Source organism: Nomascus leucogenys, chromosome 9 (genome assembly GCF_006542625.1).
Source record: "Nomascus leucogenys isolate Asia chromosome 9, Asia_NLE_v1, whole genome shotgun sequence".
Taxonomy (NCBI): domain Eukaryota; kingdom Metazoa; phylum Chordata; class Mammalia; order Primates; family Hylobatidae; genus Nomascus; species Nomascus leucogenys.
Window position 1 is genome coordinate 14079174 of NC_044389.1, and position 15048 is coordinate 14094221.

Below are 15048 nucleotides of genomic sequence, written 5' to 3' on the forward strand. Positions count from 1 at the left end.
ACTGTCCAGAGGTAGTGAATTTGCAGCAGTTAATTTCTTAGGCACCACAGTAATGTGATGGTTGTTAAGATCATGATGATAAAAGCATATAGGCTGGGTGTGGTGGCTCACACCTGTAATCCCAGCACTTTGGGAGGCTGAGGCAGGAGGATCGCTTGAGCACAGGAGTTCGAGACCAGACTGGGCAACATGGTGAAATGCATCTCTGGAAAACAAAACAAAACAAAACAAAAATTAGCCAAGTGTTGTCATGCACGCTTGTAGTCCCAGCTACTCAGGAGCCTGAGGTGGGAGGATCGCTTGAGCCTAGGAGATGGAGGCTGCAGTGAGCCATGATTGCGCCACTGTACTCCAACCTAGGCAACAGAGTGAAACCCTGTCTCAAAAAAAAAAAAAAAAAAAAAAAAAAGCACATAGGAAACAGTGGGAAAGGAAGACCTCAAGGTAGAAGTGAAGGTGGGCACATGTGAAGGGCCCTGGCTCCCAGCAGCCCAAAAGGGCTCCTCCCTCAAGGCTCCTCTTGCTGAGACTGGAGCCTCACCAAGCTCTGCCCACTTCAGATGGCAGTGCTGAGGAGTCAATTACATCAATGACTCAAGTAAAGCACTTATTAGCACGGTGTCTTGCACCTTGTAAACAGTAAGTGATGGCTGTGGATATTGTGATTAACATTCTTATTTCAGTGTTGGGTGGCTGGGGGTGAAGGACTGTGTCTGGACCAGGCATTCAAGTGAAAGAGTGGCTTAGTACATAGCCCCACTAATGCAAAGAGCATAATATAGAGGTTAAAAGTTCAGACTCTAGAGCCTAAGAACCTGAACTTGAATCTTTGCTTTATCGTGTAATAGCTGCATAATCTTGGGCTTCACTTTCTTCTTCTGTAAAATGGGGATGCGTTGTAGAGTCATCTGAGGACTGCATGAGTGCATAACTGGATGAGAGGCACCTGGGGCGGCATGGCAGCCAGCACTCACCATGGTTAGCTACTGTTATGCTGGAGAAGTGAGGTATTAGGAAGCTCTTGGGTAGTCCCTGGACTAAGGATTTGGGGAAAAGGATTGAACTCAGGTTGTGGAACTTGACTTCTCAGGTGGACTGGCAACCAGGGATGGGGACCATGCCCTTCAGAAATATGGGCTCAAGGCCAGGTATGGTGGCTCACACCTGTAATCCCAGCACTTGAGAGGCGAAGGCGGGAGGATTGCTCAAGGCCAGGAGTTTGAGACCAGCCTGCAACATAAGACTTCATCTCTTCCTCCCAAAAAAAGAAAAAGAAAGAAAGAAATACGGGCTCAAAGCTATGAAATGAGCGCCTCCAGTGTTAGAAATTCTCTAGCTTCTTCACTGGATGGAAAGGGTGGCCATTCTCACACCTGATACCCCACCATCTGCAGATGTTTTGCCAGGGGGCTGCATGCTGCACCCCACCCCCACGAGTTGCCTCACACACTCACAAGTGGGTTGGCTCCTGGAGTGCAGTGAGAAGCCACCGAGAGGTCAGGCAGTGTGGGAGTAGAGCAGTAGGGGCGTCCGGGATACCTGCAGGAGCACAGCTTTTCTTAGCTTCATGACTGCATGGGCCTTGGCTTCTCAGCCCACATTTTACCAGGTATACATGTTCCCCTGGGGGGTGCCCTTGATGACCCTTCTGAAGCCCTGAGCATGTGTGAGGCTGTGCCCACATGGCCGGCATTCTTCTGGGAAATGAGAGCACAAGACTCCAGCGTGCCTTGTCAGGTTTATTGGGTGTGGATTGGGTCGCATGCTATCTATCAACAGGGCCTAATGTTGGGAGCAGGGAATGGCTGAGAGCTCTGCGGGCTCTGGTGTTGAGGGGCCATGCTGGGGCCATGTGGGAAGAGCCTGACTCCCTTCCATTTTGGACAGTTTCCATGTGGGTTATTTGGGGATGGTGCACTTTGCTGTCGTCACCAAGCATTTCCAGAGCACCTGCGTAAGGGTGTGTAAACCCCCTTGCTGAGCATTCTTACTCTCTCCTGCCTTGGTCAGGGGCTGGGAGCTCCAGCTATGCAGCGCTGTCAGTAGTCTCAGAAAGTACACAAGAAGGCCGCCCTGTAGCTCCCCACCCCATCATATACCAAAGCCCCCGACCCCAAATTAGGAATTCTGTGTTGAGCCCCTGTTTTTTAGGGGATTAGCTGTGCTCCAGTATGGGCAGGAGCTGAGTGTCTTTGTGGGTTTTTGTGTATAAGCCCTTGAACATTCCCAAAAGTATGTTTTCAGAGATGTTAACCTAAGGGGGTGAGGTTATACTTGCACTCCATCCTCACTTGTCATTTTCTTCTCCCTTCTCCAACCCCATTTCTGGGTCACAGTTTCCCCAGAGGTCTCTTATAACTAGGAGGGGTGAATGGAAGCGTTCCCTTAGAACTCATCCAGCAAAGGCCAGTGGAGACAGCCAATGTTTCCCCAGAGTGGGGGCTTTGAAGTAGCGGAAGCAGGTATGGGATGAGCTGGGAAGGTCAGAACTGGGATAACCAAAAAAGAGTGTTGCTGGCAGGTGCTGAGACCTAGTCCCTGAGCCACTGCCAGAACAGGAGTTGAAGAACTTCAGTCTGAGAATGGCTAAGAAAGGGGCTGCTGGCCTTCTGGGGGAGGCTGCAGTGATTCTGTGGCTGGCCTGACGGAATGCTGTTGGCTGAAGCGGTAACTCTTCAGCAGAGGGGAGGCCTGCTCTATGGTGGGGGGCATGCCGTCAACACCCTCTGCTACATACACTTTGATGCGAACTTGTCCCCTGGTCGGCCACGTCCCTTAAGTTGTGAGGGCAAGACTGTTTCTCATGTAGCACTGTGTCCCTCATACAGTGTTGACAGAAGCCTCTTGGTGAATGGGGCCATGAATGGATGAAAGAGCAAGGCCCACAGCAGGATTCTTGGTGGAATGGCTTGAGAGGACAGACTCCTGGCACCCACAGGGCCCAACAAGTGTAGCTCCCTACAAGTGTTAGTTGCTATTGTTGGTGGGGATAATACCTGTCCCTATCCCACTCCACCCTGGCCTCTGTCACCATAGGACTGGGGTGGGTTTGGGGGAGGCTTCTCAAAGCAGCCTCATCCCTTCCCAGCTTGTAGCCCTCCAGGCAGGTCTCCAGGGCTTAATACATGGTCATTTCATTTTCCATGGAAAAGCACACACTGTAGTTCCATTCTGGGTAAGAACAAATTTCACCCTGCTAAGCAATACCAAGATACTAAGCAAAGGGGGCAGGGGCTCAAATAGGAGGAGGTTGGGGCCCTACTGCCTGCCCTCGAGGCTTAATCACTTCTCAGAAGGACCCAGATTTTTACAGCCTATCTCCTATTCAAGGCTTTCTTGTCATCGGGATCTAGGTTTGAGTCCTGGTTCTACCACTTACAACCCAGTGAGGATCCCCAGGAGGATCAATCCCACTGTACATATAAGACAACAGGTTCAGAGGTGCTAAGTGTCTCAGCCAAGGTCACAGAGCTAGTTAGGGGCAGAGTTGGGATTTGCACACAGGTCAACTGTCTAAAGACCCAGTGGGCTCATATGCCACTATGGGCAGAACTTTTCCGGAACAGCCCCCAGTTTTCCTGGCAGCCGTAAAGGGAACCTGTAGTTTTCTAGGGGCAATATCAGTTGTTCTAACATCTGAATCTTTAATGTCTAATGAGCTAGGCCTAGCCTCAGTAGAGGACTCCTGCCCCACATTCCACCAAGGGGCATTACGGCCCCCACCCAGGACAGCTGGTGCCAGGAATCCAACTTTCCCCATAGGACAATGGACCTCCCTTAAACTTGTCTATTTATTTATTTATTTATTTTAAATAAAGGCAGAGTCTCACTCACTATGTTGCCCAGGCTAGTCCTGAACTTCCGGGCCAAGCAATCCTCCTGCCTCAGCCTCCCAAAGTGACAGGATTACAGGGGTCAGCCACTGTGCCTGGCCCCTCCTTAAACTTCTTTTCTGGAGACTCTAGAATCTTTCTTTTTGGTGGAAAACAATAAAAGATTTGGCACTCCACATGGAATGGGGCAGGAGACTGCAGTGGGTGAACTCCCCCAGTCCCTTCCAGCCCTGGGTCCTGCTGCCTGCCCTGCCCAGCACACCAGCCCTGTAAGGCATCTGCTCTCCCAGGGGACCCTTGACAGGCCCTCCAGCCCATGGTCAGCTCTTCCCTGCCCTCCCTTGTAAAGATAGATGAGACTGGCTGCTGCAGTGCCTGGTATCAGGAAGTCCTCAGGTGGCTGGAGGGAGTGGGCCAGAGCCCCAGCTCTTGCTGGGACAGCTTCGTGGGAAATGCAGGGGAATGTTCAGGGACTCTGAGACATGGTGGAGGCGGGTGGGGGGACTGATGCAGGATGCGGGTGGACAGGTGGTAAGGAGTTTGTGCATGAGAGTGGGACTGGGAGATGTCACATATTTCCCTCGGGCTTTCCTGGTAAACATAACTTTGGTCAAGGAGAAACCAGCAGTAGGCCACAGCCTAGGCCAAGGTAAAAATGCTGTGTTCTAATGAGCTCCAGATCCACACAAACTGTGGCTTTTAATGTCCTAGGGGACTTTAGCCAAGGCCTAGAAAAAGTCTCCTAGAAGCAGAGTTTGGAGACCCCATAGATCCTACCCTCAGCCTGGAGCTCAAGCTAGGGGCATTCCGGATGCCTCCAGATGAAAAGACTGCACAGGTATCACCAGGCTGCCTTCAGGGGACGTAGCAAGGGTGGCATCAAACCACTGGAATTGCCATCACCTCAGTCTTGCTTTGGGAAAGGAACAAATACTTCTGAATTCACGGCAGTCATATCACCTGTGAGGGTGCGGTCATTGCTAGTCAGCCCTGCCCTCCTTGGCTCTGCCCTCTCCTAGGCGAGTGGCTGGAAAGTGATCTCTGCAAGCACAGGCAGACCCATATCTTCCAACCTCCTGCTGGAGCCGTTCTCCCCAGGGTCTGTCTGCAGACTTCCTCCCTTGCAGCTACGTAGGGCCAAATGACTCTGCAGAGAGGGAGATGCCTCCTCCTCAGGTGATGGGTCACAGGAAGGAAAGAGGTGACCTCGGTGGGGGACAGCGTGGGCTGGCAAGGTATCAGTGGGCTGTGGTTGCCGAATGCAGCACACAGAGGCTCTGGCCCTTGCCCTCAGCAAGTTCTCATTTTAAACTTTCTGGATAGACAAATAATCCTTTTCCTCTCATGTTTTGCCAGTGGAGGTGGTGAAATGTTCTCTCCTCTGTTTAATCAGATAAGACTTCTAGAGAAAGCAGCATCAGAAGGGCCAAGGTAAGGGAGAAAATGCTGTGCTCTGCCCATCTGAACCTACCAAGGGCATTAAACTTGGATCCTAACACACGTGGCAGACACAGAGCAACATCATGTCACCATAAGGACTGGAGGAGATGGGGGCAAGGAGCCATTTCTTACCTCTGAGCCTGATCACTAGGTACCTCAATGTGTCACAGGTCAGTACAGGCTTTCAGAGGTCATCCCTTCCATTCCCCTGCCTCCATCCAGGGACTCCCAAACCACCCCGTGGGCTTCCCCTAACCCTAATGCTTTTTGCAAAGGGGAAAAATAACTGTTGCTACCTACTTTTCTCATCAAGAGGCCTGTAGACCTTTACCGCATGGAAGTTCTTTGTTATATCTAACCTAAACTCCTCCTGCTATAAGGGGTAGACAGTTGAGTAAGGTCTAGAGACAGAAACACGGGCAAAAATAACCTCTGGAGGTCACCGGGATGTACCATCAATTCTGGAAGCAAGAAGAAGTTGTCCTAGCCTCCCTTTCAGATTAGCACGAAGGAAGCAGCTCTGCTATGTGCCGGCTCCGAGGAGCTCAGCTCAACAGAAATCCCAGCCCTGGGAGGACTCTAGGCTCCTTCTCCTTTTAAGGCAACGTCTGAGTGCTCAGGGCTACACAAGTGGCAACAAGCCCCAGCCCCTCTCATTCCTGGCTATTTGGAGGAAACTGATGATTAATCAACCCTTTCCCTCCCACCCCCAGCCTGTTTTTCATTAGGTTCTTTTTAAAGCGTTGGCACACCTCCTCAAGAACAGACCTTGGCAGATCCTTGCCAACTAGGACCCCAGGGTAGGGGAGGTAACTAGGAGGGAGTGGGGAGTAGTCCTGGATTAGGATAAAGGGGAGAAGTCAGGATGTGGAGTGTCAGGGAAGAAAGAAGGTTAAATTGAGGCTGGGCGTGGTGGCTCACGCCTGTAATCCCAGCACTTTGGGAGGCTAAGGCGGGTGGATCACCTGAGGTCGGGAGTTCGGGACCAGCCTGACCAACATGGAGAAACCCCGTCTCTACCAAAAATACAAAATTAGCTGGGCATGGTGGCACATGCCTGTAATCCCAGCTACTTGGGAGGCTGAGGGAGGAGAATCACTTGAAGCCAGAAGGCAGAGGTTGCAGTAAGTCGAGATTGCGCCATTGCACTCCAGCCTAGGCAACAACAGTGAAACTCCATCTCAAAGAAAAAAAAAGAAAAGAAAAGAAAAGAAAGAAAGAAGGTTAAATTGAGTCCTGGCTAGGGGCGAGAGGGAAGGGTCTGAATGGGTGTCCTAGCTCTGAAGGGGGCTGCGTGAAAAGAGGAGGCTGGTAGGTGAGGCTCTGTGGGCAGCTGGGCACTTGGGCACCCCAGGGATGCTGGGTGGGCAGAGAGGAGCTGCTTTGGCCCCTGATGGGGAAGGTTAGAGATGGTTACATTGACTTGATGGCTGTTAGTGAGACAGTCAGGTCTGAAACCCAGCTTTTCCTGAACTTGCTAGGTGAAGTCGGTTAAGTCGTCGTCTCTCTGGATCCCCAATTTCTCTCTGAGTGAAGCCTACAAGCAGTGTGGGAACTCTGGAAAGGGAAGCTACGCAGTGCACAGTGGGCTCTGAGGACTCCTGAAGTGTGCACATTTTGGGAAGGGAAGGAAGAGGGGAGGGCAGGAGTCTTTGCCCTGGAGGCCTAATCTCTAGACCATGGGCCTAGAGAGGCTGGTCCCTCCAGCTCTCACCTCCAAGCTCCAAAAGTGGGCAGAATCAGTGATGGAACTGCTCTCAACTTGATGGGATCAGGGAATAGGAGAGGGAATTTCCTGGTCAAACTATGGGCAGATCCTAAAAGGGCTGAATCCATTGGGTTTCCTTGTTTCCATTCTATTTGCATACTCCTCTCCTTCTGTCCCTTTCAAATCAAGGTTCAGTAAGGTCACCATCACTTCAGCTCCGGGGTCAAACCCAGTTGATCTGAGGGTCAAACCCAGTTCCCTGGGGGCCTGAGTGAGTGCGAGGGGGAGCTCTCCGCCCCTTGCTCCATCACCATAGCCCCAGTGGGGCCTCCAGTGCAGCTGGACCTTGGGGCCTGCAGGGCAGGAGGCTAGAACAGATACATTCCAAGGCCCTGTCTCACTAGGCCCTGTGCCCCTTGGCTGCTTATTGTGATTCTAGCAGAGGAGCCAAGGACTCTCGCTGCTAAAAAAACCCAGGGGCTGGTCCCCAATGGCATGTGTTTGTGGTGCAGGTACAAACTGTTTCCATAGGACTCACTTTTCTTTCCATTCCTCGGTGAAGAGTGGAGGTTGAAGAAATGCTACTTGGGCCCGAGAGTGCGATAGAGAGCTGCTTTCCTTTCTTCCCTGCCCTCTCCCCACACCCCAACCTGGCACTCTTGAAAGAAAACTTTTTAAATATTCAAACCGTAGTCTCTTCCTCTTGAAAAACCTTTAGGGGAGGACATCACAGCCTCCCTTTAAGTCCCAGTTGCTCTGGGGTCATAGTTGGACCGTTAAGTCTAATGTCTACTCTATGTCTAATGTCTAACCCTGCCACTTCCTCTGCTTCTCTGATGAAGATGAGAAGCAAGTGCTCTCAAAACAGGGCTCAGGCTCAGTGCAACCTTATGGAGGAAGAAACAGGGATCCATGGAGGTGTCGGTGGCTTATGCTGTGTATAAAACTCAAGCCCCCGGCCTGGCGCGGTGGCTCATGCCTGTAATCCCAGCACTTTGGGAGGCCGAGGTGGGCGGATCATGAAGTCAGGAGTTCGAGACCAGCCTGACCAACATGGTGAAACCCTGTCTCTACTAAAAATACAAAAATTAGCTGGGCATGGTAGCGTGCACCTGTAATCCTAGCTACTCAGGAGGCTGAGGCAGGAGAATCACTTGAACCCAGGAGGCAGAGGTTACCACGAGTCAAGATCGCGCCATCACACTCCACCCTGGGTGACAGAGCAAGACTCTGTCAAAAACAAACAAACCAAAAAAAACCTCAAGCCCCCATCGCAGCTCAACTGACTTGGTCCCGTGGCCTCTCTCACAAACTTCTCAGTGTCTCGGGGGTCAAAATTGAGTCACAGAATCCAAGATCTAGAATCTGGCAGAGTCTTCCAGAGGTCAGCTGACCCAATGAATTCCAGGGCTCTCCACAGAGAGGTGCTTGTCCTTAGCTAAGTTTTTACTAAAAATAAGGACAATACTCTGAATTTAAAAAAATACATATTTGCTGTTAAGTATATTCTTTACTCTGTTTTCCCTCCTTCTTTAAAATTAGCTCCTTCTTATTTTAATGAAATGATGATGGTAGATAGAATTTTAAAATATCGGACAGGCATGGCGGCTTACAGCTGTAATCTCAGCACTTTGGGAGGCTGAGGTGGGAGGACTGCTTGAGGGTAGGATTTTGAGTCCAGCCTGGGCAACATAACAAGACCCCCATCTCTAAAAAAAAAAAAATAACAATAATAATAATAATAATTTACAAATATCTTTAATTGGTAAAATAAAATGTTAGCATATGTTGATCCCTCTAGCTTTTTTTTCCTTTGGAAATGTATTGCCTTATAAAATTTCTGTATCTCAGAACTATTGACCTACTCCTTAAAAGCAGGGGCCAGGACTAAGGTGAAGGGATGTGAGGCACTCACCTTGGGCACAGAATATAAGCGGATGCCAAAAACTCAGTGAGCAAGATAAGTGATGTTTTCATATATATATATATATATGTATATTATATATATTATATATTATATATATTATATATATAATATATGTTATATATTATATATATTATATATTATATATTATATATATAATATATGTTATATATAATATATATATATTTTATATATATATATTTTTTTGAGACAGAGTTTCGCTCTTGTTGCTTAGGCTGGAGTGCAATGGCACAGTCTTGGCTCATCACAGCCTCCACCTCCCAGATTCAAGTGATTCTCCTGCCTCAGCCTCCCGAGTAGCTGGGATTACAGGCATGCACCATCACGCCTGGCTAATTTTGTATTTTAGTAGAGATGGGTTTCTCCATGTTGGCCAGGCTTGTCTCGAACTCCCGACCTCAGGTGATCCACCTGCCTCAGCCTCTCAAAGTGTTGGGATTACAGGCATGAGCCACCGCGCCCAGCCTTCATGTGTATTTTTAAAAATAAAACGAATGCAAAAAGTCCACAATAAACACCAATGCAAAATTTTAAAGACAGGATCAGTGTTAGTATTTCTCCTTTTGCCTCAGCTTCCAATATGCTTGGCAGGGCACTGCTTGGAAGCAGTCCTTCTAAATCACCCATGATAGGAAAGGGCAATTCTGGGTCTGAGAATACTCCATAAAAGGAACTGCCACAACATTTGCAGGTGTTTGTTTGGTTGTCTCATGACCCTGAGGCCTTGAGTCTGATGTCATCCCATTTCTGCAGCTTAAACCTGAGTCCCTCTTTTGCTGCACTCAATGGAGACATCCACCCCACTCTCCCAAACAGCACAACTGTCCTTCAGAGGCTCAAGGGCAGTTATGTAAGCGCTCCCCCACACATCCCCATACTCATTCCTCTCCTTCTGTAGCCAGCTCTTCATGTTTATTTTTCTTTTCTGAATTCTTAGGAAAGCAAGCAAGTGGAGACCAAGACAGATGCCAAGAATGGAGAGGAAAGGGGCAGAGATGCCAGCAAAAAAGCCCTGGGCCCCAGACGGGACTCAGATCTGGGGAAGGAGCCAAAGAGGGGTGGTTTAAAGAAAAGCTTCTCTAGAGACAGAGATGAAGCTGATGGCAAGACTGGCGAGAAGCCCAAGGAGGAGAAGATCATCCGGGGCATTGACAAGGGCCGGGTCAGGGCTGCAGTGGATAAGAAGGAGGCAGGGAAGGATGGGAGAGGAGAGGAGAGGGCAGTGGCCACCAAGAAGGAAGAGGAGAAGAAAGGGAGTGACAGGAACACAGGCTTGAGCAGGGACAAGGATAAAAAGAGAGAGGAGATGAAGGAGGTGGCCAAGAAAGAGGATGATGAGAAGGTAAAAGGGGAGCATAGGAACACAGACACCAGAAAAGAGGGTGAGAAGATGAAAAGAGCAGGTGGGAACACAGACATGAAAAAGGAGGATGAGAAGGTAAAAAGAGGAACTGGGAACACAGACACCAAAAAGGAGGATGAAAAAGTCAAGAAGAATGAACCTTTACATGAAAAGGAAGCCAAGGAAGACAGCAAGACCAAAACACCCGAGAAACAGATGCCCAGTGGCCCCACCAAGCCCTCTGAAGGACTGGCCAAGGCGGAGGAGGAGGCAGCTCCCAGCATATTTGATGAGCCTCTGGAGAGAGTGAAGAACAACGACCCCGAGATGACTGAGGTGAACGTCAACAACTCAGACTGCATCACAAATGAGATCTTGGTCCGGTTTACGGAGGCTCTGGAGTTCAACACTGTGGTTAAGGTGTTTGCCTTGGCCAACACGCGAGCTGATGACCACGTGGCCTTTGCCATTGCCATCATGCTCAAGGCCAACAAGACCATCACCAGCCTCAACCTGGACTCCAACCACATCACAGGCAAAGGCATCCTGGCCATCTTCCGGGCCCTCCTCCAGAACAACACGCTGACCGAGCTCCGCTTCCACAACCAGCGACACATCTGTGGAGGCAAGACGGAGATGGAGATCGCCAAGCTGCTGAAGGAGAATACTACCCTGCTCAAGCTGGGCTACCATTTTGAGCTGGCCGGGCCCCGAATGACCGTCACCAATCTGCTCAGCCGCAACATGGACAAGCAGAGACAAAAGCGGCTGCAGGAGCAAAGGCAGGCACAGGAAGCCAAGGGAGAGAAGAAGGACCTGCTGGAGGTACCCAAGGCCGGGGCCATGGCCAAGGGCTCCCCAAAACCTTCACCTCAACCATCTCCAAAGTCCTCTCCAAAGAACTCACCCAAAAAAGGGGGTGCTCCAGCTGCCCTACCTCCCCCTCCCCCTCCCTTGGCTCCACCCCTTATCATGGAGAACCTGAAGAATTCACTCTCACCAGCTACCCAGAGGAAGATGGGAGACAAAGTCCTCCCTGCCCAGGAGAAGAACTCGCGTGACCAGCTATTGGCCGCCATCCGCTCCAGCAACCTCAAGCAGCTCAAGAAGTTAAGTAGTTGTGGGCATGAGCCAACAGGGCGGGGCTGGGTAGGGCCTGGAGGAGAGGGCAGGACTGCAAAAGGGAAGGCATGCAGAGGAGCTCATGTTGGCTGCAGATGATATAGACTCCCAGGGCCCATAGGGGACTTCAGGTCATCTCATGCATCCTCCTGCCTGCAGGCAGGTCACACCTGTACATCCCCTAGAGCTGAGACTCTACCCTTCCTTTAAGGAGCTTCCTTTAGCCCTTCACTCCATGCTTCTCTTTCATTCTGCAATGAAGCCTGTTTCTCCTTAAAATGGAGAAATGGCCTCTACAGAGTAGTTTTGTCTCGGGTCCTTCCTTTAAGTCTTCTCTTCTCCATTTCCCCAAACAAAAATGATCCATGTTTTACTTAGCTTCCTCTCAAGACCAGCCGAGTCCTACAGGTCAGTCCATCCGAAAGGTCTCTGGGAGATTCACCTCTCAGGAGAGTCTACCTTTGCCTAGCCAGTGCCATGGACACAGCAGCCATCCCTGGACACCCTACTTCTCCAAGCCCTGCCTCCCCTGGAAGTCTGGCCTGAGTGACAGAGTCCATGATCGTTTGTCCATTTGGTTGGATACCCAACCCCCACAACATCATCTGGGACAAGATATCATGAGATAACGGAAAATCTCAATTGTAATTCCAGTGGTCACTCGATGACATCCAATTTTTACAGACAATGAAAAATGCTCCCTCAGTGTCAATACCTCATTCACATTCCACAGACATAACATATTGCAGTGTCTCGTGTGTCCTTCCGGTAGGGAGGGAGGTGAGGTGGCCGAGCTCCCTTCTCTAACCTGTGTCTACTTTGCCCCTACAGGTGGAAGTGCCCAAACTGCTTCAGTAGGGCCAGGCTGCCAGGCACCATCTGCCAATGCCATGACTGCTCAGGCCTCACCTCCCAGGGCTACACAGACCCTGCCCACCCCGTCCCTGGCTGACCTGCTGTGGATGTCCCTATTCTGCCATGGGAGAGTCAAGGCCTGGGTCACGCTCAAGGAAAGATGCCTTATCTCTTCTCACTTTCCTTTTCTTGTCTCTGAGGCTCTCCAAATTTTGCTTTAATACCTGGAGCTCAGGTTTCCGGACAAGAAGAGTCCTTTTAGCACATCGCTGAGAAGATGGCACTATCCAGGGCCCATGTAGCTGGCAAGCTGCAAAAGGCCTGTGATCCAGGAAAGATGTCCCACAGGGACCACATCCACCCCAGCCCTACTGCCCTCCAGGGCCAGGATTCAGGCCTCTGAGGAGCCCACGGGGCAAAGCTGCTGGGCCAGTGGCACTCTGTGTGGGAATATGGCAGAAAGATGGAGAGGCATGGGGGCCCAAAGGGGAGCCTGGGGAGGGGCTGAGGATACCCCAAAGTCCAGGCTAATCAGAGGACGTGGCAGGGGCAGTGGCCTGGATGCACAGTGCCTGATGGGAGTAGGCTCCAGACAGGAGGAGTGGGACAGACAGCAGCTGGACTTGAAGGTTTGATGCCAAAGTAGACATTTTCCTCACACCCACCTGCTACTGTATGAATAGCTGTGTATCTGTTTTTCCATAAGATTTTGATAATATATACAAACCTTTAGCTGTGAATGGCTGTGCCCCACCTGTTGTCCTGAACTGTGAGTCCTGATCCTAACCCTGGGCTCCTTGGAGGACTCTAGAAGCTCAGGTTCCCTGCCACACTATTTGAGTTGGCCATGAAATAAATTCACATCCTCAGAAAGTACAGCATGGAGGAAAATCTGAACTCTGAGCAGAAGACTCTCCAATGACCTGGTTGTCCAGGTGTAGAAGGCCAGGCCTCTACTAGGTCTGCTCCTGAACCAGTCCTGCTGCCTGGAGTCAGTAGCCAGAGTTGTTCTCAGGGGTGCTGGGGCAGAGTGGCGCCCAGGGTGCTGGGATGGCTATATTAGGCATGTTCAGGGATGCTCATTCCATGACTCTGCCTAACCATGGGCTCAGGGCCAGGTCCTCACAGCAGTCACAGGCCCAGGAAGGCAGCAGGCAGAGAAGTGGAGTGACTATTTGGAGAATAGCACCCATACCCGTGTGCCTTAGGGCTCAGAGGGGCCTCATCTTCCCCAGCCCTCCCCACCTACTCACCAATTCCACTTCCTGCCCCAACTGCAGGAATGCTGACAATGCTGCCATGCCCACCATCGGGTGTAGATGAAAGGCACCTTTCTGAATTTCATTCTCTTGAAGGTGCTGGCACCCCTTGGCACTGTGGAACGGCCACCTTGGGTCTGTGTCACTTGTAGGTTTCTCTGCCTCCAGGTTGCCTCAACAGCAGGAAGCACAGCAGTTTCACCATCTTTGAGGTGAGGGTGGGGTGCCCCAGCTAGGAAGCAAGATCGCTGTGCTAGGTCTGACCAAAACCAGAGGGCAGTCTAGTCCTGGGGGTAAAGCCCTCAGATCCCAGGGCACACTCTTCTCCATTCCCTCCACCCACTTGCCTGTCACCCCAGTCACCTAAGCAATCACTGGGCCCAGAGGAGAGGAGACAGACACACGCTGGCTCCTGGACCTAAAGGGTATGAGCTGGAGCTAAGGCCAGCTAGAGCTTCCACTGTCAGCCCTCACTGTCAGCCCCACTGCACCCCCCTGTGCCTGCTGGGCACTGGGCGCTAGCTTAGATGCTTTAGGTTGCTTCAGCTGATCCTTCAGGTCTGTGAGGTGGATACCAATATTCTATTTTGCAGATAGAATTTGGCCCAGAGAGGTTAACTAATATATCCATGATCACACAGCTAATAAAAGTCAGAGCTCAGGTCTTTTTTGTTTGTTGGTTTTGTTTTGAGCCCAGGTCTTCAGGCAATAGAACCGCTTCTCATTAACAGCTCCCCTTCCTTCCCTCACCGAAATAAGGCTGTGACGGTGCTGGAGGAAAGCACTGGACGCTCACCTGAACCCAAACAACCTGCCTCCAAATCTTAAGGCTCCAATAGAACCTGTCACCTTAGGAAGCCCTTTCTACCAAACTTCAAACATGATTTAGCCAGAGAGAAAAACCACTCCCTACTGTCCCAAGCAACAAGTGAGCTGCCCTCTTCCTCGTTGCCACTGCGGTGGGGATGCTGTTTCCACCCTGGATGATGTCATCACTCCTCTAGTGCACTTGAACCTGGTGCGGGAGCGCAGCGCCACCTGGGGGTGGACTGCAACCCAGATTCTCCAGCTGCTCCAGGGGTGCCCTGGAGCTCTGCTAGGGACCAGGGGAGGGAGGCAGTTCGAGGGAGGGGGAGGAAAAGATGGGCAGATAGCCTGGTGAGCTTTGGAAAAGGGGCCCAAACTCCGGAGGCTTGTTTCTGCTGGGCCACGCACCCACTGCTGCCCACCTGCCCCACCAGCACTGGCAGTCACCCATCTGTCCAGCTTCCTTTCCTAAAACTTATAGGGGGAAATCCAGAAAGGCTCTATCCTTGTCTGGTGCCCATACTGTACAAGGACAAAAAAAGAGGTTCAAAGACAGCAAATGACTTGTCGAAGTTGATGAATCAGGATTTGAACCCAAGTCTCTTACCTCTGGGTTCATCCAGCAACCGGATGAAGCCACGGTCTGACCTCCACAGTCTCTGCCTGCAGCCCCCACTGTCATATCCTTCACTCTGCCCCCCCCACCCTCCATCACTTCCTGGAGAATCACATTCCCT

The 15048-nt window shown here is 50.9% G+C and overlaps 1 protein-coding gene across 1 annotated transcript in view; it reads left to right on the plus strand.

Annotated features, from left to right (window-relative positions):
• LMOD1 (leiomodin 1) overlaps positions 1–14165 on the plus strand; it is a 51446-nt gene extending 37281 nt beyond the window's left edge. The window contains exons 2-3 of the mRNA XM_030818664.1: positions 9864–11378; positions 12222–14165. Coding sequence (XP_030674524.1) covers positions 9864–11378; positions 12222–12248 — 1542 coding nt within the window. The 3' untranslated portion in view covers positions 12249–14165. The remainder of the gene's footprint in view (positions 1–9863; positions 11379–12221) is intronic.
• The last annotated feature ends 883 nt before the right edge of the window (positions 14166–15048 follow it).